The sequence below is a fragment of the Phaseolus vulgaris genome, chromosome 6 (genome assembly GCF_000499845.2).
Source record: "Phaseolus vulgaris cultivar G19833 chromosome 6, P. vulgaris v2.0, whole genome shotgun sequence".
Taxonomy (NCBI): Eukaryota; Viridiplantae; Streptophyta; class Magnoliopsida; order Fabales; family Fabaceae; genus Phaseolus; species Phaseolus vulgaris.
The window spans coordinates 22,254,479-22,276,364 of NC_023754.2; the positions used below are offsets into that span (position 1 = coordinate 22,254,479).

The 21,886-nt window shown below is 32.8% G+C and overlaps 3 protein-coding genes across 3 annotated transcripts; 2 read left to right on the forward strand and 1 right to left on the reverse strand.

Annotated features, from left to right (window-relative positions):
- The first annotated feature begins 8,012 nt into the window (after positions 1-8,012).
- Positions 8,013-11,515, forward strand: LOC137831912 (exportin-2-like). The gene has a single exon (XM_068639815.1). It carries the CDS (start codon positions 8,114-8,116, stop codon positions 11,009-11,011), a length of 2,898 nt encoding a protein of 965 aa, XP_068495916.1. The 5' UTR covers positions 8,013-8,113; the 3' UTR covers positions 11,012-11,515.
- Positions 11,516-12,315: 800 nt separating this feature from the next.
- LOC137831913 (protein MAIN-LIKE 1-like) lies at positions 12,316-18,295 on the forward strand. The gene is made up of 4 exons (XM_068639816.1): positions 12,316-12,497; positions 13,108-13,361; positions 13,454-14,113; positions 14,207-18,295. The coding sequence occupies exons 2-4, from the start codon at positions 13,110-13,112 to the stop codon at positions 14,774-14,776; spliced, it is 1,482 nt and encodes a 493-aa protein (XP_068495917.1). The 5' UTR covers positions 12,316-12,497; positions 13,108-13,109; the 3' UTR covers positions 14,777-18,295.
- On the reverse strand, positions 14,979-17,666 carry LOC137833523 (uncharacterized). The gene is made up of 4 exons (XM_068641866.1): positions 17,634-17,666; positions 16,874-16,970; positions 15,791-16,646; positions 14,979-15,717 (listed from the first exon to the last, which is right to left on the reverse strand). The coding sequence occupies exons 1-4, from the start codon at positions 17,664-17,666 to the stop codon at positions 14,979-14,981; spliced, it is 1,725 nt and encodes a 574-aa protein (XP_068497967.1).
- Positions 18,296-21,886: the final 3,591 nt, after the last annotated feature.

Genomic DNA, 21,886 nt, shown 5'->3' on the forward strand with positions numbered 1-21,886 from the left:
TATTCATTTATGTAAAGGGGTCTTTTATAGATTTTTTGTGTGTGTGTTTTTTATGGTTCTTTAGGTTTTTTTGAATTTGATCTGTATTTTCTCTTTGGCTTATGTTAAGGATGAGTCAAATTGACAATTCTGTTTTTGGATTAAAGGGCTCTAAGTGTTTGGGTTGTTGGTCTTTTAGGGATATAACATGTTGCATTTGTTGCATATTTGTGTTAAATAGGAGTTATGAGGTCTACTTCTTTTTCTTTTTCTTAAGGGTTGAGTTATTCCTCAAGTGATTCATATTTATTTATTATTTTTTGTTAAAAAATATAAATAGTGAATAAATATAAGGTTTTGGAATTTATAACAATGAGGTGAAGTGTGGATTTGATTTTGTTTGGCAATAAAATAAATCCTTAGTGAAGAATGTTATATGTTTGGGTGGTAATTTCCAGAATTTTAGGTTTATATCGTAATGGAGAGGAATTTTTGTTTGAGGGAAGTGTAATATAATTGGTAAAAGATAAAAAGTGTGGCGAGTGTGCATGATAAGATTAAGTCAATGAAGTGCCAAGAAGCGTACAAAAGAAATAAAAGTTTTTTGTCCACTAACCCTACCATGTATGCATAGGTCAGGAATCCTTTCACTTTCTTTATTATTTCTTGCCCTTCTCATTAAATACGTCATTAAAATCGAGAATAATGTATATTACACAGAGAGAAAATCTGTAATTTATTTTATTTTTAAATTTTCAAATGCTATAAAACTTATAGTATAATTACTATTATTTAGTGAATATATTACTGTTTTTTCATACATTATGTTTTTTTTTTCAGGCATAACGTGCTAGTAATAATTATAATTACGTTATCTATTATAGTCTCACTAAATTTAATAATTTTTTATATCCATAAAGAATAAAAGAATTTGAAAGTAAATTATAGTAATTACTCCGAAAATTTTAGGACATTACATAAACACTATTGGTCAGTGAATAATTCTGAAAATTCGGGAAATTGTACTAAATATTTATTTTTTAATTGTTTAAAAAATTTAGTGACACCTGCCTTATTGCATTGACATCCTTTTAAGTTTTTGAAAAATATTGCAACATATACTAAGGAGATTTTTAAGTATTAAAAAAGCTAGGAATAATAATGTAATTTTACGGGATCTTGGAATAATTATTGTTTTTTAATTTAAATTTAAACATGTTTTTAATCCTTAACATGTTTGTTTATTATGTTATATTTTGATTATTGTAATTTTTACACTTATAGATAATTTTATGTCTAATCTTTCAACGCCCATTGTTTTCAAAAACATGTTTATTATGTTATATTTTGATTATTGTAATTTTTACACTTATAGTTAATTTTATGTGTAATCTTTCGACGCCCATTGTTTTGAAAAACATGATTTCAATACTTTTGAAGAAAGAATAAAAAATACATGTTTTATATTACTGAATAGGTTTTATACTATTATAAAATCATTAAGACTATTTTTTCTCACTTTTCCATATTTAATTTTTTTATTCGGATAAAATATTTCAATCATCATTAAATATAAATTTATTGTTGTATTCCTATATGCATCCATAGCATTTTATTACTATAGACTTGAATTAAAAAATTGTCAATTAATTTCTTTCAAATTTCTCTATCCAAACAACTCATAAAATATTTTGATTTTTTTTTATTAAAAATTGCCTTATGAAATTTTTTCGCCCAGTGTAGGTAATAATAATATTAACTTATTTTCATAAAAAAAAATTCATTTGGATTAAATATATATCTAGTTATGTAGTTTATTTTGTCCTTGTAACTTAAAAAAAATATTTTAATTATTATGGTCACTCACTGTTACATAAATAGTGACGACAATATAATCGAATATCATGTAAATAAATTTCTATTGTGTGTAGAATTATACAGCTGATGAGATAAGGATGATGACATATTATTTTTATAACAAAGAGTAGAAATAAATATTAAAAAGAAAGTTTTTAAAATTGCAAAAAGTAATGTAGAGAAACCAAAATTATATTTAACCTTTTAATTATTTTAAATGTTGTGTTAGTCAAAATATTTTCTAAACGTGTTACTATCACTTCTTTAGTTCTTAAAACAAAACAAACTTACACACAAAACTACCAAAAGAAACGTACATGACTTATTGTCTGAGTTTTGACCTGTCAGTTAGCATAAAACTGGGAGCTAACGATAAGAAGTAAGAACAGCAATGGATGATGACATGACAAAGACACAGTAACTATGGTGGCTCATTTCAGCACCACAAAATTCTAAACCAAAGTCAAACTTATAGTACATGGAAATGTAACTATGTAACCAACAAAGTGCTATCATTGTTTTTCACTGCCTTAAAAGCATGCACGTGATTGTGTTACTTGCACAAATACTACCTAGTTATTCTTTTGATGAGCTCTGGTTCTTTATATATGTCATCATTCACTCATCCTGATTTCAAAAACCTTGTATTCCTCCTTAAAAATAGTGTGAAAGATAAAACAAATCTTCTGAAAACTAATGGAGCTGACTCATAATTTTAGGAAACTCCTTCAATAATAAAGCCAACAAAATAGCAAGCAATACAGTGAAGAAAATGGCATCTGGTAAAGTGTTTTTGCTGTGGTAATTCTAATAGCCCATAGTAATCACGTTACGATGGTGATAACATGGTATGTAATTGTGATTGATAACTGTACGAAAGAGATTGACAATAATATACTTATAGTTGGTGGCTATTACAGACATATGCCATAGTGGTGTCTATAACAATCTCTTAATGATCATTATTGTAGACTTGTATAGTTATAGGATCATTATCTGAACTTATTTGATAACAAAATACTAAAATTTAGACTATTTGATACTAAAAAAGTTAAAGATATGTTGAAATTCAATTAAAATTAGTTTTTTTATTTAACAAAATTAATATTTGAAAACCAACCCAATACTGAAGTCTAAGCAATAATCTTGTGAATAAGTAGCAATACTGAAGTCTTAACAAAATTAAGTTGCTGCAAGGGGTGAAGATGGATGTGGGAGGGGTGGATAGCTGGATCTGGAAGGCTGAGGGGTCTCAAAGTTTTACTGTTAACTCAGCTTATAGCAAGGTAAGGAGGGTTAGTGATGGGGAGTCCTCTCCGACCTACTGTAGGTTGTGGAGGTGTAAAGCCTTGCCTTCTGCGGTATTCTTGGCCTGGAGAGTTTTGGAAAATAGGATTGCAACTAGGGTTAATTTGGTAAGGCGCGGGATGGTGGTTGAAAATCCTGTATGTTGCTTGTGTGGGAAGGTCGATGAGTCGTCGAGTCACTTGTTCGCCGTTTGTGACTTTGCTTGGAGGGTATGGTGCCTTTGCTTTGAGTGGCTTAGAGTGTCGTTCGTAATCCATTCGAATCCAATGCAAAATTTTATTCAATTCAGGTTGAGTCAGGCATCTGTTTCGGTTAATGATGTTTGGGGGGCAATTTGGGTTGGAATTGTGAGTGAAATTTGGAAGCATAGGAACTCGGTCGTCTTTAATGGAGGAGTGGCAGATGCATTAGAAGTTTTTGCCTCAGCACAAGTAAAGGTGTGGTCTTGGATTGCTGCAAAGTCCCGCGAAGTTTATTTTTCCTATCCCTGTTGGGTTCTGGATCCTTTGGCCTGTATACAGCTGATTCGGTAAAGCTAGTTAGCGCTTGGTTTGGTTGGTCTTTTGACCGACGGTTTTGGGTATCGAGTTAGGAGTTAAATTGTATGTGTGTTTGTAAAAGGGTTGAACCACCCCTAAAGTGGTTCTCATTTATTGATTTTTTATTGCTGATAAAAAAAAAGTAGCTAAATTTTATGAAAGAAGGAATAACTAATTTTCTCGTCAAATTGTAGCATATAATTATAATGTGACGAGTACTTGCTTAAAAAGCAACATAATGAGTACTTTGGTAATGCCTTTAGGCATCATTGAAAGAAACATAACATAAAAAAAAATAGTCATATAAAACAAGTCAATATTACAATTTTGTTGTTCTAACTTAATTATTGATTTTGAGTTTAAGTTTATATATATATATATATATATATATATATATATATATATATATATATACGATTATCTTCCAAGAAATTAATATGCGAGTGATAAAATTCAAAATTACAATTGCGTTAATAATATTCTTAATTATCAATTTTTAAATTTTAATAATAATGTGTCCCAAATATTCGGGATGTTTCCAGTTTGATTTAGTTGAAATTTTATATAAAAATTGAACAACTAAAATAATACCACGTATATAAGTCGATGATAGAGTATCAAATTTAAACAAATCAATATATATAGCTTTTTGTTGTTTATTTGGGATCAAATTTATTTTTTAAAAATTAATAAAACAGATTGATATACTGAAAATTTTCACAACCGCTTAATTTTCATAGTTTTTGAAATGATACTTACTAAAGGTGTGTTGCTTAAGCTCTGGGAATAATAATGTTTTATGTATAGAGACTATATATAGCGGGAGATTTGATATAAATACATTAAAAACGTGGTTTATTTCAATTTAATTTTAACAAAATAATAGATAATAATCAAACCATTTCTTTTTGCTTTTTTAAACTAATACAATAATTTAAAATAATTTTGTTCAATTTTACACATTCTTTCAATTACAGTAATTGACATATTCATAATTATTATTATTTTTATTAACAATAATATAACATAATTCTAAACCCTAGTCAAAGTCCCAATAGTGGAAGTGTGAAGATGCACGTGATTGTCCCTCTACTTGCGAGGGGTTATTAATTGGGCAATGGTCCCTTATTATACGTCATGGTTCACTCATCATGACTTCAAAACTGCAGGGACTATATTCACTACACAAAACGTTGATTTTTGTTTCCTGTCGCTGTTTACAAAAATGTACGTGATTTGTATACCTTTCAAAAATTTAAGATTTAGATTTTCACTTTATATGATATTAGATTATTTAAAGTTTATTATAACAAAAATTTGATATATATAACTAGTATTTTGACAGTTTAGGGACTAGTTCTTGATTTTTTGAGCTTTTGTTGTAATCTGGTGATGAATATTATTTACTGGTGTTCTATATTTTTATATTTTTTGGTGACCAGATGGTCTTTAAGTTTGTTTACATCTAACTAATTATTTTGTATAAGTATTGGAGAATCTTTTAAATACTTTAAATCTATTTATTTATTTATTGTTGAAAAAAAATTATTGACAGTTAATCTAATAAGATTTTTTTTAAAACATACTCTTATTGTCCCAAGAGGCGAAAACATATGTGGAGCCAAAAGAAGCTTAGAGTGGATAGTTCTAGAAGTGAAGTGTTAGGATGCTGATTTTGGCCCCCACAAAATTTCAAACCTGAGTCAAACTTGTGAGAGTGCACATGATTGTTACTTCTACATTGCTACCCTCTAATTGCTCTTTTGTAGGACCCTTCTTCCTTCTATACGTCATTCTTCACTTATAATGACTTCAAAAATATTCTACTTTTTTTTTTAGTTTGGCAACTAAAAAATGTTGTAGTTAGTCCTTAAGATTGTGGAAATAGATCGTTGAAAATATCATGCGGATTGGATATTATTCTCTGAATATAAAAACATAGGAGCTGGTTTTTTCTATTATAAATATGATTTTTTGAGTAAATAAACAATAAAAAGTTTATGAATATGTCTATAACTAATTTATTACTTGTTTCATATAAACATCATTTCCATGTAAATATAATTTTTCTATATTTTTTTCAACAAATTTTGGTGGTTTATTCTTCTGTTTTAAAAATAAATATATTAATAAGGAAATCGTAATGGATAAAATAAGATAGGATAATCAAAATCGTCCATTTTTTTCTTTTCTTTAACATGGAGATGATTATAATGATATAGTTTGATCAAGAGGTGTTGGTGTTGTATGACCGAAGCTTTTGAAGTTTCATCAACTCATTTTTTGAAGTTGGTCTAACTCGGAGTTGTGTTGGAACGTATTATTAATTTGCATTTATGTTGAATTTATATTAAATTGATTTATATAAAGTACACTCTTTAAAAAATATACTATACTAATTAAGATTGCATCCACAAATTATGTGTTATTTTTTTTATAAAAAATGTTTTTTTTCTAGTACCCATAATTACAACAATGATAATATATATATATATATATATATATATATATATATATATGACTCGAAATGCAATGTAATATAAGATACACTTAAATAACAAAATTTACATCATCAAATGATTTCAAATCTAAACTCTTTAAATTTACAATTAAAGTTACGTATATACAAATTATAACTTAAACTTTCATCTATAATTACTAAAATTAAAACAACCAATTTATATTTTTGTGTGTGCACTCCTACATTTTAAACTTTAATAAAAGGTATGTGAGTATAAAATTAACTTTCCTTACCTTTTAATTTAGTTTCTTGTATATCAAGAAAATTATAGTTTCAAGAGATACATTCAATAAGAGAGGTCTTCCCAAATTACCAAAGACACACCTCTTTTTCCTAAGTCCACCATTTAGTCTATTTATTTTCCTTTCAATACTTAACTACTCTTGTTCCAAACCATTTAACAGCTCAAAACCCAAACTCTCCTTACTAACTACACCACCTACTCAAATGCATACATTATACAAAACATATAATCACATAAGTTAAGATTCGCCATAATTAAAATGTAATTATAACTTTTTTTTACAGAACTATAGTAACACACAAAAATTTGTTACAAATTATACGTTCTATTTTGTTATATAATTTATTAATTTCTATTTATATACATTTTAACAAACGAATTAGAAAATAAAACCTTTTTCGATTGTCACATGAATTTGTTAACTATGCCACGCCCTGTAATTATGGTGATTGATTATGTTTCCATTTATACGTGTTATTATGTTGATTGAGATTTTCGTTTTGTGGACACATTCCGAACTGGACCTGGATCTACATGGGTATGACGGTTTCTTACTGTATCTTTATATGTTTTTTTCTTATTTTCATAAATTTTATATTTTAAAAAATGTTCTTATGTAATATTTCAGTTCAATAATTAGTTTCAAATTACATAATTTCTAAGTATTTTTTCAGATCCATTAGTTTTTAGATTATACAATCTATAAATCTTTCTAACTTCTGCATTATTTAATTTATAAACATATTTTTAAATACGTGTCCGGATTACATAACCCAGAAGGTATTATCAAATACAGATTTCTGGATTATATAATGAGACTATTTTGGATTATATAATCTGAAATATGGGAGTGGAGGAAGAAGGATAAAATATATTTTCATGTTTTGCAAGAAGTTTCAGAAAAGAAAAACATATAGAGGTGCAGGAAGAAATAGTCGTTGGGTATTCATTAGTCATACGGTCCATCACAAGGAAATGCCCAAAAGCCAGGTTTGGAGATTTCGTTTAATATTACTGTTTAGGATTGGGCTGGTTTTGATTTATAACTTTTGTTTTGGGTTTTTTACGTTCACACCGTCATTCATAAATACATTCTTTTATGACTGAAATTTCGTGCTTACAAACAAACAAAAACTTCAAATAAAAAAGATAAAAAAATTTATTTATTTTAGATTTTTATTTAAGTAGAAAATAAATTATTTTAGGATTTTAAGCAACTTAAATTTTAAATAAAATATTATATTTAAAAATTTTAATTATTTCAGATTTTTATTTAAATAGTAGTTTAAATACGGATTACCTGATCCGAACCTAACACTCAATTTAAAAATAAGTATCCCTCAAATACGTTACGATGTTGCTAAAGATCAACCTTACCTCCACCACCACGTTCAGCCAGCAAAAGCCAACACGCTGCCATGGACCTTCTACGTTTGAAATAAAACTCGTAAGAATAATTTTGGAATTCAAAAAACAATGGGTGTGGAGGTTCGAATTGATGCGGTGCAAGAAGAAAAAACCATGTATTGGTAACGTTTGGTTTTTGGACTTTTAGTAGTGCAGCAAATGAAAAATGAAAATTTTTAAGCGTGTTCAAAACTTGAAAAATCTCACTTTCCCTCTCCAAATAGAAACACTCAAAACCTCTCACAAAGTGTTGTGGCAATGGAGTGGAACCCTCAGACACTGCAATTTCTATCGGAATGCTTCCTCCAAACGCTTGCTCCGGCACCCGAGCCCCGCCGCCGCGCCGAAACGTCCCTCGCCGACGCCGCCGACCGCCCCAACTACGGCCTCGTGGTCCTCCGCCTGGTCGCAGAGCCCTCCGTGGACGACCAGATCAGGCAAGCTGCCGCCGTGAACTTCAAGAACCACCTCCGCACGCGATGGTCCTCCGAGGCTCCCATAGACCCATCGGAGAAGGAGCACATAAAGTCCCTGATCGTTCCACTCATGCTCTCCGCTACCGCTACCCGTAAGATTCAGAGTCAGCTCAGCGAAGCCCTCGCCGTTATCGGTAAGCACGATTTCCCCAAGGCGTGGCCTGCGCTTCTTCCCGAACTCGTTTCCAATCTAAAAAACGCGTCACAGGAGTCCGATTATGCTTCCGTTAACGGCATTCTCGGCACCGCCGATTCCATTTTTAACAAATTCCGTTTCGTTTATAAAACCAATGATCTTCTCCTCGATTTGAAGTATTGCCTCGATAATTTTGCTGCGCCTTTGCTTGAGGTTTTCCTCAAAACGGCGTCGTTGATCGACGCCAGTGTCAATTCCGGCGCGAACCTGCGCCCGCTCTTCGAGTCACAGAGTCTGTGCTGTAGCATTTTTTACTCGTTGAATTTTCAGGAGCTCCCTGAGTTCTTTGAGGATCACATGAAGGAGTGGATGGGTGAGTTTCGGAAATATCTCACCACCACTTATCCTGCTCTCGAGGGAAGTGGTGGCGATGGTCTTGCTGTTGTCGATGAGCTTAGGGCCAAGGTCTGTGAGAATATTAATCTGTACATGGAAAAGAATGAAGAGGAATTTCAGGGTTATTTGAATGATTTTGCTCTTGCTGTGTGGACTTTGCTGGGGAATGTGTCTCAGTCTTCTAACCGGGATCAGCTGGCCATTACCGCGATCAAGTTTTTGACCACGGTCAGTACTAGTGTTCACCATAACTTGTTTGCGAGTGAAGGGGTTGTGCCCCAGATATGTCAGGGAATTGTGATTCCCAATGTGAAGTTGAGGGAAGACGATGAGGAGCTTTTTGAGATGAATTATATAGAGTTTATTAGAAGGGATATGGAAGGTAGTGATCTTGATACTAGGAGGAGGATTGCCTGTGAGCTTCTCAAGGGAATTGCTGCGCATTATGGGGATGTTGTAAGGAACATTGTCTCTTCGCAGATACAGAGTTTGTTGAGTTCATTTGCTGCCAATCCTGTGATTAATTGGAAGGACAAGGATTGTGCCATACACTTGGTTGTTTCTCTCGCTATCAAGAAGGCTGGAACTAGTTACGTCTCCACTGAGCTTGTTGACGTTCAGAGCTTTTTTGAATCCGTCATTGTCCCTGAGCTGCAGAGTCCCGATGTGAATGGGCATCCCATGCTTAAGGCAGGTGCACTCAAGTTTTTTACTATGTTCCGGAGTCAAATATCGAAGTCCGTGGCATTGAAGTTTTTCCCAGATTTGGTTCGGTTCCTTGCTTCGGAATCAAATGTTGTACATTCTTACGCTGCAAGTTGTATTGAGAAATTGTTGTTGATAAAGGATGAGGTGAGTGGGCCACGCTATACTTCAGCAGACATCAATCCGATCTTCCCGGTGCTGATGAACAATCTTTTCAGCGCCTTAAAGCACCAAGAGTCTGAGGAGAATCAATATGTGATGAAATGCATTATGAGGGTTCTTGGGGTTGCTGATCTTTCTGCAGATGTTGCTCGAGTTTGCATTGAGGGGTTGACCTTTATTCTTGGCGAAGTTTGCCGAAATCCTAAAAATCCCGTTTTCAACCATTATCTCTTTGAGTCTGTCGCTATTCTTGTGAAGCGGGGCTGTGAGAAGGGTTTGTCTGTATCTGTTTTTGAGGCAAGCCTTTTCCCTAAGCTGGAAATAATTTTGACCAATGATGTAACCGAGTTTTTTCCATACACATTTCAGTTGCTTGCTCAGCTTGTTGAGCTAAACAAGTCACCCATTCCGCCCATTTATTTGCATATATTTGTGATTCTTTTGTCGCCTGATTCTTGGAAAAGAGCGGCAAATGTCCCTGCACTTGTGCGTCTACTCCAGGCCTTCCTTCAAAAGGCACCGAATGAGATCAACCAAGGGGATAGACTGACCAAGGTGCTTGGCATATTTGACACACTTATACAATCTTCTAGCACATCTGATCAAGGATTTTATGTACTCAACACCGTCATTGAGAGTCTTGACTACGGTGTTATTAAACCTTATATTTCTCATATCTGGGCTGCTCTTTTCAGGGAGCTCCAAAGAAGACGAACAGTAAAACTCATAAAGTCTCTTCTGATATTTATTTCACTTTTTCTGATTAAACACGGGTGTTCAAACCTTGTTGATACTATGAACGGTGTGCAGCCAGATATTTTTAATGTGATTTTGAATCAATTTTGGATACCTAATCTTAAGCTGATTACGGGAGCCATCGAGCTTAAGTTGGCTGCTGTTGCCTCAACCAGACTCATCTGTGAAACTCCAATTCTTTTGGATCCTGCTTCTGCTGAATCCTGGGGTAAGATGGTGGACAGCATTGTCACTCTTCTTTCACGGCCAGAACAGGAAAGGGCTGACGAGGAACCTGACGTGCCAGATATTTCAGAAAATGTTGGTTACACTGCTGCATTTGTTCGTCTTTACAATGCTGGGAGGAAAGAAGAAGATCCACTAAAAGATATAAGAGATCCGAAAGAATTTTTTGTTGCTTCGTTGTCTCGGCTGTCGACACTTTCTCCTGGAAGATACCCGAAGGTTATCAATGAAATGGTAGATCCGGAAAATCAAGCTGCATTACTCCAGCTCTGCAATAGCTTAAATCTCACAATTGTTTAAGTACTTGACACACCATCTTGCTTGCTTGGTTTGCTCTCGATGAGGTTTCCTTTCGGTTAGAATTTGAAATATTGAAAGCCAATGACATATTGAAGTTTGCAAATATTTGTGTGACTATGTATGAAAGTGGTATACTTTTGCTATGGTTTCTTTATTTTGGGTGGAGTTTTGGTAGTCAGCTACTGTTGTAAGAATGCATGTGTTTTTTGCTGAATGGTGCGGGGAGCAATTTTTTCCGTTGCAAATTGCCCTTTCATTGTTCTAACTTGCTAGGCGTTGAAATTTGTTTCAACGGGACATGTATTTTGGGTGGAGTTTTGGTAGTCAGCTACTGTTGTAAGAATGCATGTGTTTTTTGCTGACTGGTGCGGGGAGCAATTTTTTCCGTTGCAAATTGCCCTTTCATTGTTCTAACTGGCTAGGCGTTGAAATTTGTTTCAACGGGACATGTATATGCTTTGTGTGTGTTGTCAGAGGTGAAACATATTTTTAAGTTTTAATTTACTTTCATGCTACATGAATGGTGGCTGGTATTGTCTGTATCTTGTAAGCGAGCCGCACCATTCACTAAATTTTCAGTCCTATTCATTTTGGACGTCAAGTTTCGTATTTTTCTGGCGACGTTTATGGGTTATACCAAGTTATCAATGCATTCATTCGGCCCATGATGGTCAAAAAATGTGGCTTCCTTGTACAGTTCCAGCCTGAATTCATGAGTTCTAAAGAGTGTTTCTAAGTGCAATGCAATGTTGTTAAACTTGTAGCTCGAAAGAGGATAGGGTATGAAAACTTGTAATCTGAGGATCATAACTCAACTTGAAAGACTTGCTATTCGAATTTTTACAACATAATTAAAATAATTATAAATAGATTTATAATTCATAAAATGGTCCAATTACATAAAATAATTAAATATAGATTATAATTCATAAAATTGTCTAAATACATAGCATAATTAAAAAAAGTAAATTCAAGATAATGTTTAATACAGATAAACTATTTAGTTGTCATGAGAAATGGAGTAGTGGCGGAGGCAGTGCAAGCGTGATGGTGCGAGCAGTGGCGTGAGTGGCAGTGCAATCGGAGACATGAGTGGTGGTGAAAACAGAGTTGCGAGTTGCATAGGGGTGCTGAAATTTGGATGTTCAAATTAGGAAATTAGGGTTTCTGATTTTATTTAAATTGGCGACAGCTTCTTCCTGCACCTTCTCCCACCCTCATACTAAAAGTACATTTACTAATATACCCCTCAGTAAAAATATTAAAAAATTAAAAATAATAGTTTAATATACTTTTAACCTACCTAATCTTTACTTTCACTTGTGCGTTTTCTCTCTGCAGCGGCGCCGCTCCACACCTCCATTCTCAGATTTTTTCTCTTCATCTCTCCACACCTCCATTGGAAGATTTTTTCTCTTCATCTCTCTTCATCTCTCTAAACTCCACATTCTCTAGCACTCACACATCCAAAGTGTCCTCTTCACAGGTTAGTAAGTTGAATTTTCCAGATTTTTCATTGCTTTTGAACCTGTTGCTGCTGTGTAATCCGTTTGTAGTGTAATCCGGTACGCTAGGCACCGAATTATGTAATCCGGTACGCTAGGCACCGGATTATGTAATCCGGTATAGTTGTTTATGTAAAGTAATATCGGATTACATAATCCGGTATAGGTTATTTTAGTAATCCGGTACTGTGTGCATTTTTCATAATAGGCACCGGATTATGTAATAATCCGGTATAGTTGTGAATGGAAAGTAATACCGGATTACTTAATCCGGTTTAGTTTATTTTAGTAATTCCGAATTAGGTAATCCGGTTTAGGTGTTTTAGTAATTCTGGATTACCTAATCCGGTTTAGGTTTAATTGTGTGTGTTTCGGATTATGTAATTCGGTTTAGGTTTACATTGTGTGTGTTTCGGATTATGTAATCCGGTAATATTCTTACAAAGTTTGCATTTTTGTGTTTTTGTTATATATTTAGTTTACAACCCACTTGTTAAAAACTATTTTTAAATTTTATATTATGTACACAAATTCATGATTATATTATTTATTATTTGTAAATAATTGAAATTTAAATTGTGTTGTGGATAGATATGGCTAAAACTAGAGGTGGTGGATCTCAAGATCATGATCGCAGAAGACCGACGACATCCGTCCGTAGAAGAGACCGAGGTGGTGTCGAGGAAAGGATTGATGATGATGTTCATATTGATAATGACAATGAACAAGAATTACAGAATGATGACCAAGTAGAGCACGGAGAAGGGTTTCCTGGAGGACCTTCTGATATGTCTTTACTGGTCAATTTTGCTGACCATGTTGTTGTTAAGCTTTGGGAGGGTGAGGTAAGAACGAAAAAACCTTCAATTAAATTATCTTTATTAATTATTGTTTAAATTTATTTAATTATATTTAATATATACAACATTTATATTAGGATCGGGGAGAACTTAAATTGGTATCTCACGGTAGGAAATTACGTAAATTTGGGATGCCTCATGCTAATATTGAGCTACTTGTACAAAATTCCGGATTGTTTAGTTTGTGCAATATAAGTTATGAAGTGGGTGACAAGGGATTGATTTCAGCCTTTGTCGAAAGGTGGCATCGGGAGACAAACTCCTTCCACCTTCCCGTAGGTGAGATGACCATCACACTTGATGATGTGTCATCTCTTTTACACCTCCCCATTTTGGGTCAATTCCCAACATATGTGCCCTTAGAGTACAACGGAGCTGCAACAATTTTAGCTGAGTTACTAGGGGTGGATGAGACTCGGGGGAAGGCTGAGATGAGGCAGTGTCGAGGCGTCCACGTACGATTGAGTTGGCTTCGAGATATATATGAGGAATGTTGCGCTCAAGAGGCTTGGGAGTGTGCTGCCAGGGCTTACTTGTTGCATCTGCTTGGATGCACTATTTTTGCAGATAAAAGTGCCACCTCTGTATCTATATCGTACTTATTGTTATTCAACAATCTACATATGTGTCATGGATATGCATGGGGAGCAGCAACACTTACATATCTATATGAGCAGTTGGGGGATGCATCTTATTTTAACACAAAGCAGTTGGCCAGTTATGCGACACTGATTCAGGTATGAAACCATACAAATAATTAACAATCACATGTTACATTCCATAATGTTTTGTATTAAATATTTTATAATTAATATGATTGAATTACGTAGGCATGGATTTATGAGCACTTCTCGGGCATGGGAAGAAGGGATATTAATCCCTCATATGACGATGTACACCCGCGGGCAGCACGGTATATTGTTGCCCATCAGATTTGCGCAGTTGGTGATGTGCGGGCGCAGTTGGATGGGGTCACACACGATGACATCATCTGGACTCCGTATGAGGACCATAGATTGAGCAGACCATTTGAGACCATCTATTTATTCTCAGGTCACTTGCGATTGGGCAGCTTATCACATAAACATATGCCCGAGCGTGTTTTGCGCCAATTTGGGTACGAGCAGAGCATTCCATCATCACCGATGGCGGCTGAGGCTCCTAGTGCACATGTCATTGATCAAAGGTGGTTGCAGTTTGATCACCACGTGGTGACAGGTTTGAGAGTTGCTTCTAGTCCATCTGCATGTGTTCCTGAGTACATGTCTTGGTTTAGGACGGTATCACACCCATACATTCGCAGAGGTGAACTTGGAGATCGACCCAGTGTTGTACCACGTCGTCGCCTTCGTAGTCCAAATGTTGAGCATGCAGGTCATCCACTAGTAAGGACCTCTTGATATCTTCTACTCGTTGATGACCACCTAACAATGTTGCGTATTCTTCACGCCACTGAGATATTTCTTTGAATAAATCCATTCTGATGAGTGGCCATGACTCTTCACCCATCCCCAACAATGAGGCAATAGCACGAAACCCACAATGTCCATCAGCTTTAACATCTATTATATCCAAAATATAAGGGTGACATTTCGGATGAAATTAATCAAGCATGGGAATTGCATTGGTGTTGGTCATCACCTTAACCTTTCCCTTACAAGTCTTCAAAGATGATGAACTATCATTTACAAAATGGATGCGATCTACATGCTCAAAATATGAAGGGGTGCGTTTTGTAGACCTCTGAAATTTATTTCCTTGACTCTTTTGAGATCCTTTTGTCTTAACTACATTAAGTGGTGCGCATAATGTTGTCATGTCCGGATAGGCAATTTCACGCAACTTGTTTTTGATTGTCACTTTGCCACAAATATCAACCTCGTTGAACCGGGATAGAATCACATCCCATTCATGTTGAATTGACAACCGAGATGATGAATCACATTCAGATAAACCTGAAAAACTCAGTCTCGTCCACATAACATGAACTTCATTAAGAGGAATCACACCCATAGCATACCTGGCTAACTGACAAGCACATGGTAATCCGTGAGTCTGTCTGAGTACACATCCACATCGTTCACTATCAAACCCCACATCATTGACCCGATCAAACTCTTCAGCAATGAGAATTAAAGCATGTTTAGATATAGAGCCAACCAACATTTTATACAATTGCACATTGAATGTGTGTCCTATCACATGTAGACTCATTTGAAATGATGCCTTAATCTCGTTATGTTGAAGTATAATAACATGTTTGATAGCATCCCAACACGAGCACAGGTCTCCCATGCTATTTTGTAATATTCGTTTCAAAGACCAATGAGCTGATTCAACCCTGTATAGTATAAAACATAATAAAACAATTACACATTATACACGTTCTAAACAAAGTAAAAGTATTCATATACCTGTTTGATGTTGTATTTCCCAAATGCATTAACAAATTTGTCCAACACTTGACAAACTTTTCTTTGTGCGGAATAATCCAAGTGTTCTTCACATATTCAAAAAGTAATGGCCACGGTGAACAAATAGTTTCAAAATTTTTCACAAACTCATCAAATTTACCAATCTCTGTACAGTCAATGATAGTCTTCCATGAATCCATCACAACTTCCCAAGCCTCGACAGAATCTACCAACATTTTACACTTTGATTTAACATTCTTATTGATGTGAAACCGACAAAGAAGATTTCTTGTTTTAGGAAACACAATATTGATGGTATTCATCAAAGCAAGATCTCTATCACAAACAATGACTTCAGGCCCCACATGCGATGTCAAAAGTGACCCTCTAAATTTTTGTAATGCCCATATGAAGTTCTTTTCTTTCTCGCTAGATAAGAATGCAAAACCAGCAGAAAAGGACAAACTTGTACAAGTTACACCAACAATCTCAAGCAAAGGCAGTCGATATTTGTTTGTTTTGTAAGTTGTATCCATTAAGAATACAATGTTAAATGCATTCAAGAGTTTCACAGCATCAGGATGAGTCCAAAAAATATCACTAACAATATTTGAAGACTCATGACACGTACTCCAGTGAAGATAGTTGTCACGGTCTAACAACATCATTAACTGTTGTAATTCAGTTCTTGGTCCTCTAACTGATCTCTTGTACGAGTATCTTGCATTGTATATTTGCTTTATTGTTGTCATATTATCCTCATTATTCTCCTTCAAAGTACGTAGAATGTTACCTGGCTTAACCATGCTTTTAGTCATATCAACAAGCATTGAATGTTCATTCGTTTTTAATCTGCCTGCATATGGATGACCAACTAAGGTATCATACAAATCATGATTATGAGTACCACATATTACCTTAAGTACCCAACCTTGACCCTTTCCAACAGGTTTACCTCGCAATTTAAAGGGACATTCACATTTTCGAGTACCAGTTACACTAACCTCCAAACCATCTTTATACTTTTTGTAACTACCCCCCTTTCACAGCCTAACAAGACATATGTCTTTCTCCCTTGCTTACCATTTGCTATGTCAGACCTAATAATGACAATAACAAAACCAAGTCCATAACCAACCCTACGGACCCATTCAAGTAAGTCTTCTCGCGAAGGAAACACCTACACAAAGTTATTCTAACAATATTACAAAATCACTTCTTCAAATTATAATGCAATAAACATAAATGAAATGAAATTTTATTCACCTCATCTGTTGTAAAATGGATACCATAGTCCCCTTCAAACAATCCATGTTGATGCACACAATTCATTAATTCTTCCATACTTACACCTTCATTCATAAAACATAAATTTTAATTTTATTATAATTTGCATAAATTCCCATATGCAAAACAAAAATAGTAATTGACAACGTGACTTCCGGATTGTATAATCCATAAGTCAAATTTTAACAACATAATGAATTCCAGATTACGTAATCCATAAGTCATTTCAGGTGACTTCCGGATTGTGTAATCCATAAGTCAAAATTTTCACAGCAAAATGACTACCGGATTGTATAATTCGTAAGTCATGTTTGAGTACCGGACTACGTAAGTCATGTTCTAAAATCACTTCCAGATTGTGTAATCCATAGTTCATTTGGTACCGGATTACACAATCCGGAAATATGAATTTGGCAGGTTCTGGATCCGGTATGCACAAAAGTTATCTAATCCAGAACGCTTTACTTAAGCACCGGATTATGTGATCCGTGGATCCACCGGATTAACTAATGCGAAAATATTTATTTAAGGCAGAAGAATGAGAATGAGAATGTACCTCACCGGTGCCAATGCCAACACCACCTACCATCGCTGCTACCTACCACCGTGCACCACCTACCACCGCTGCTACCTATCACTGTGCACCACCTCAACCACCTTCTCAAGCACCACCTCCAACACCACTTCAAGCACCACCTCCAGATGCACCCCACCACACGAAGTAACTTCCTTTCTCATTTTTATCTTTTTACTGAAGGATAATTTTGGTATTTTTAAATTTTATGGAGGTGCCCGAAGAAATCATGGAGGTGCAGGAAGAAGCTGTCTAAATTGGGTTTTCAGCTTTTTTATTGGGTTGAGTCATGGATCGGAGAGGCCCAAAGATCCTCTGATCCGATCCATGAATTGCTGGATTGCTCTGATCTAGACAGATTCCGATCCACTCTATGATCCGACTTTTTTTTCTTCCCAAAAGATTGTGATCTTTACGACACTGGTGCAATGTGAGTTGTTGGTAGTTTAGTATATAATTATTTGGTTCTCTCTTTTATTATTTTGAACCGCAAGTAAATTGTAATGTTTTGACCAATTTTGTTTAAAGCTGCATTGTTCTGATTTGAATTCCGGAGGCATTGTTCACAAGAACTCAATTCTTAACCCTAGTCTCTCTTGCATTCATTGCAAAATAATGAAAACGAGAATTTTCATTCCAGGGATAACTATGTGAGTTCTTAATTTAAATTTTGTGGACTTGTCATTTCATTTCTAAGATTTTATTTTACAATTTTTACTTCAATGTATGTATTATAAAATTTCTACTCTAATTAATATTTTATTTAGTTGTTTGTAGAAATATATATTTTCAAGATATAAAAAGTAATTTTTATTTTTATCTCATCAACAAAATATATTTTTAAAAGTAAAATAAATAAAAGAATAGTTTTAACTTACATATAACATATAAATATATTAAAAAGTTGAGTTTCTTATTATGACTCAAGATCGTTACACTTTTTTTCCACCTAACAAGGATAGACCTATAGTTGAAATAATGATTTATTAATGAATGAATTTCTATTCCTCCACCTAACAAATCTTGAAAGTATTTTCTTACAAGTTTTTATTTCACTTTAAATAAGTTTCGGCATGCCATTTAAAAGTGTTTTATTATGTCATACCGGGACTAAATAACTCATGGTATATTTTTCCAAAAATTGCTTAAAATATAGATCTTACAAGTAATCTATGGCTATGTAATTTTTATTTGTGCTTCAGTATTTGATAACTTGAAATTTGAATTTAATTCTTATAATTAAATATTAATTTAATGTAGATAAATGTTTTTTTTCTTCTAAACATGATAAACATTATTTTAACATGGATACAAAATTAAAAATAAAACCCATACAATTATTTAGTGAGTACAAAATATTAAATATTAAAAATAAATATATTATATAATAATAACAAATATATAATGAAAAATTATTTAAAACAATTATAAAAATAATTTATGTTACTCTTATGTATAAATCATTTTCAAATATATTTCGTCAAGTCGTTTTCAAAGTGTTAGTGTAACAGTTTGTTATAGATATTTGTTCTCTTATATAAGTATATTGTACTAAAATTAAGATGATGATTATTAGATACATTGATAGTTGAGACGTGTTATTTTCATTATTATCATATTCACTATGAATGCATATAACTCTGTTCAACTAATGGTCTAGGTTTATCAATTATCTCCACAAAATTCAACAAGTTTTTCACTCTCTTAATGCATATAATCAGTGAAACTTAACGTTGTAAAATATGTACCCTCCATTTGGAATAGTAACTTAGGGTCTTAATTGTTAAGCCTATAGATATAAGCAAATTGTATATAACCACAAACTCCAATTCATTACCTAATTAATGTTAAAAGAATATTATGGATAAATAATTCATACCACCACGTATTTATTGAGTAAATATTTCATTTTATACATATTTAATTCTTTTGGATCACATTTATTGAATTGTGTTCGAAGTTTCACATCAATTATAAATAAATATAAACTTTTATTACTAGATCATTTATATTTATAATTTCACGTACGTTGGAGAATTTAGAAGAGTATGTTAAAAAATATCTTAATTTTTAATTTTTATTAAATGCATAATCTTCAACAATTACTTAACTTAATGAGTTATTTATAATTGAGTTGTTAAACAAAGACTCACTCACCCCTCAAGATTGGATAGATGATATTTCAAACTACAATTTTACTTTGTATTTTTTATTATTTTTTTTAAAAGTCCTACTTTGTAGCATGATTTTGTATTTTTTTATAAAAATTGTTTTATATCACCATTTTTTTCCTTTTAAAGTTATGCTCAGTAGCACGTTTGTAGTATCTTTGTGTTGTTTTTATTATTATTTAAGATTATTACAAGCTTTTAAAAAATATAGTGTAATGGTGTTTTTTAATAGATTAGATTTTTTAAGTTTGTATTTTTTTAGTTTAAAAGTATTTTACTTAGTTTTTTGTGTGAATTTTTGTTGTGGCTGGGTGTGGTCCAAACTTACAATGCCAGCATATTCCCAACTGATTTTCCTCATTACCAATCAACACCAAATTTTTTTCAAACTAATCAGTGGCAGTTTTGGAGATCAACCATACTCAACACTAACACAATGAAATATTATTAAAACTCACAAATTTAAAAACAAATTACAAACATTAAAAAAACGTAATTTACTAAAAACTTGCATCAAAGCATAAAAGAAAATCAGAACAAAGTGCTTTTAATTTCTCTTAAAAAATAAAACAAAAAATAACACAAAAAAGCGTGTTGTCAAAAAAAAAAAAAAATGCCACAAAGTATGATTTCTTACAAAATAAAAAGGTTTAAAAAACGTGTTAAAAGCATGGCTAGAATAAATGAGAAATAAATATTTATAAAAGCAAAATCATATGTAAAAAGTATGACTAAAATACGAATAAAAGATATATTTATAAAAGTAAAATATTGTTTTAAAGTATATATATATTTTTTAAATTGTTGTCAAACACAATTTATTTATATCAATAATCTTTTAAAATTTGGCCATTGGAGTAATGTACTATTTTTTAAAATCTGTCGAGTTGGAGCAATTTTTTATTGACCTTAGTTTTTTTAACTCTTTGCTTTAATTAAACCAATGTCACTTTTACTTGACCTTAAATTTTTTAAAGATTATTTCCACTCGAACTAGTAAGGCTTTTATATGACCTTAGTTTTTCTAAGGTTATTTTCTAACGGAATTGGAGTTAATTTTTTTAGTTGAGCTAGTGTTGATTTTTCTTTTAACTAAGTTAGGTTATAGGTTTTCTGACAATGTAGATTTCACCGATAGATGTTGGGTTTTAGATTTTTTCCAGTTGTATTGGATTGTAATTTCGTTCAGTTGTGCTAAGTTGTAGATATTGCTAAGACATGTTAGGTTGTAGATTTTTTTCCGAGTCAGATTGCAAGGTAGATTTTCATTCCAAACAAAATTAATCTCACTGTTCTTCCACTTTGTAGGCTTTACTCAACCCTATTATTAGCTTTTTTTAGAAGAGAAACAATTGAAACTTTGATCTTGCACTGCATCTTAAACAAAAAGAACTTCATCTCTCTTAAAAGCCATTCCAAAAGAGGTTCCCAAAAAGAGGTTCCCAAGAAAACAAAGGAAAAAGATCTGTCATTGTTTACTATGAGGTTAAAAAAGTAGCTATTCTCACTAATCACTTACACGATTAGATTAGGTTCTTTAATAAAAAGAAAGATCTTTCATTCCATTCTAGGGTGAATACCAATGTTTTAATTTTACGTTAAATATAGTCTCACAATGTTTAGGAATTGAGATCAATGACAATTTATATGTTCATTCCTTTTATAACTCGTTAAGGTGTCTTTAAGGACAAAATCGTGATAAAGCTTTTAACTCCAAAACGGATAATACATTTGATGCGATAATTGACTATAATAATATCATCTCAATAAACTTGAAGTTGAAACATTGACACAGAATAAAAATTTATAATAAAATATATATTTTATAAACTATAATTTATTTTTGTTTTAACCTTCTGATTTTAACTAATATTAAGTGAATTAAGTGATTTATCTTTAAAATTAAGTGAATTCAAATACCACAAGTATATATACATGTGACTTTTACTTAATATTTTGAATAATTTAATCAAATCTTATCTATTTAGTGATTAACACATCCTATAAATTACTTATAATAGAAAATCAAGCTAATTAATCATACACAATCCCCAATCTTTAGTG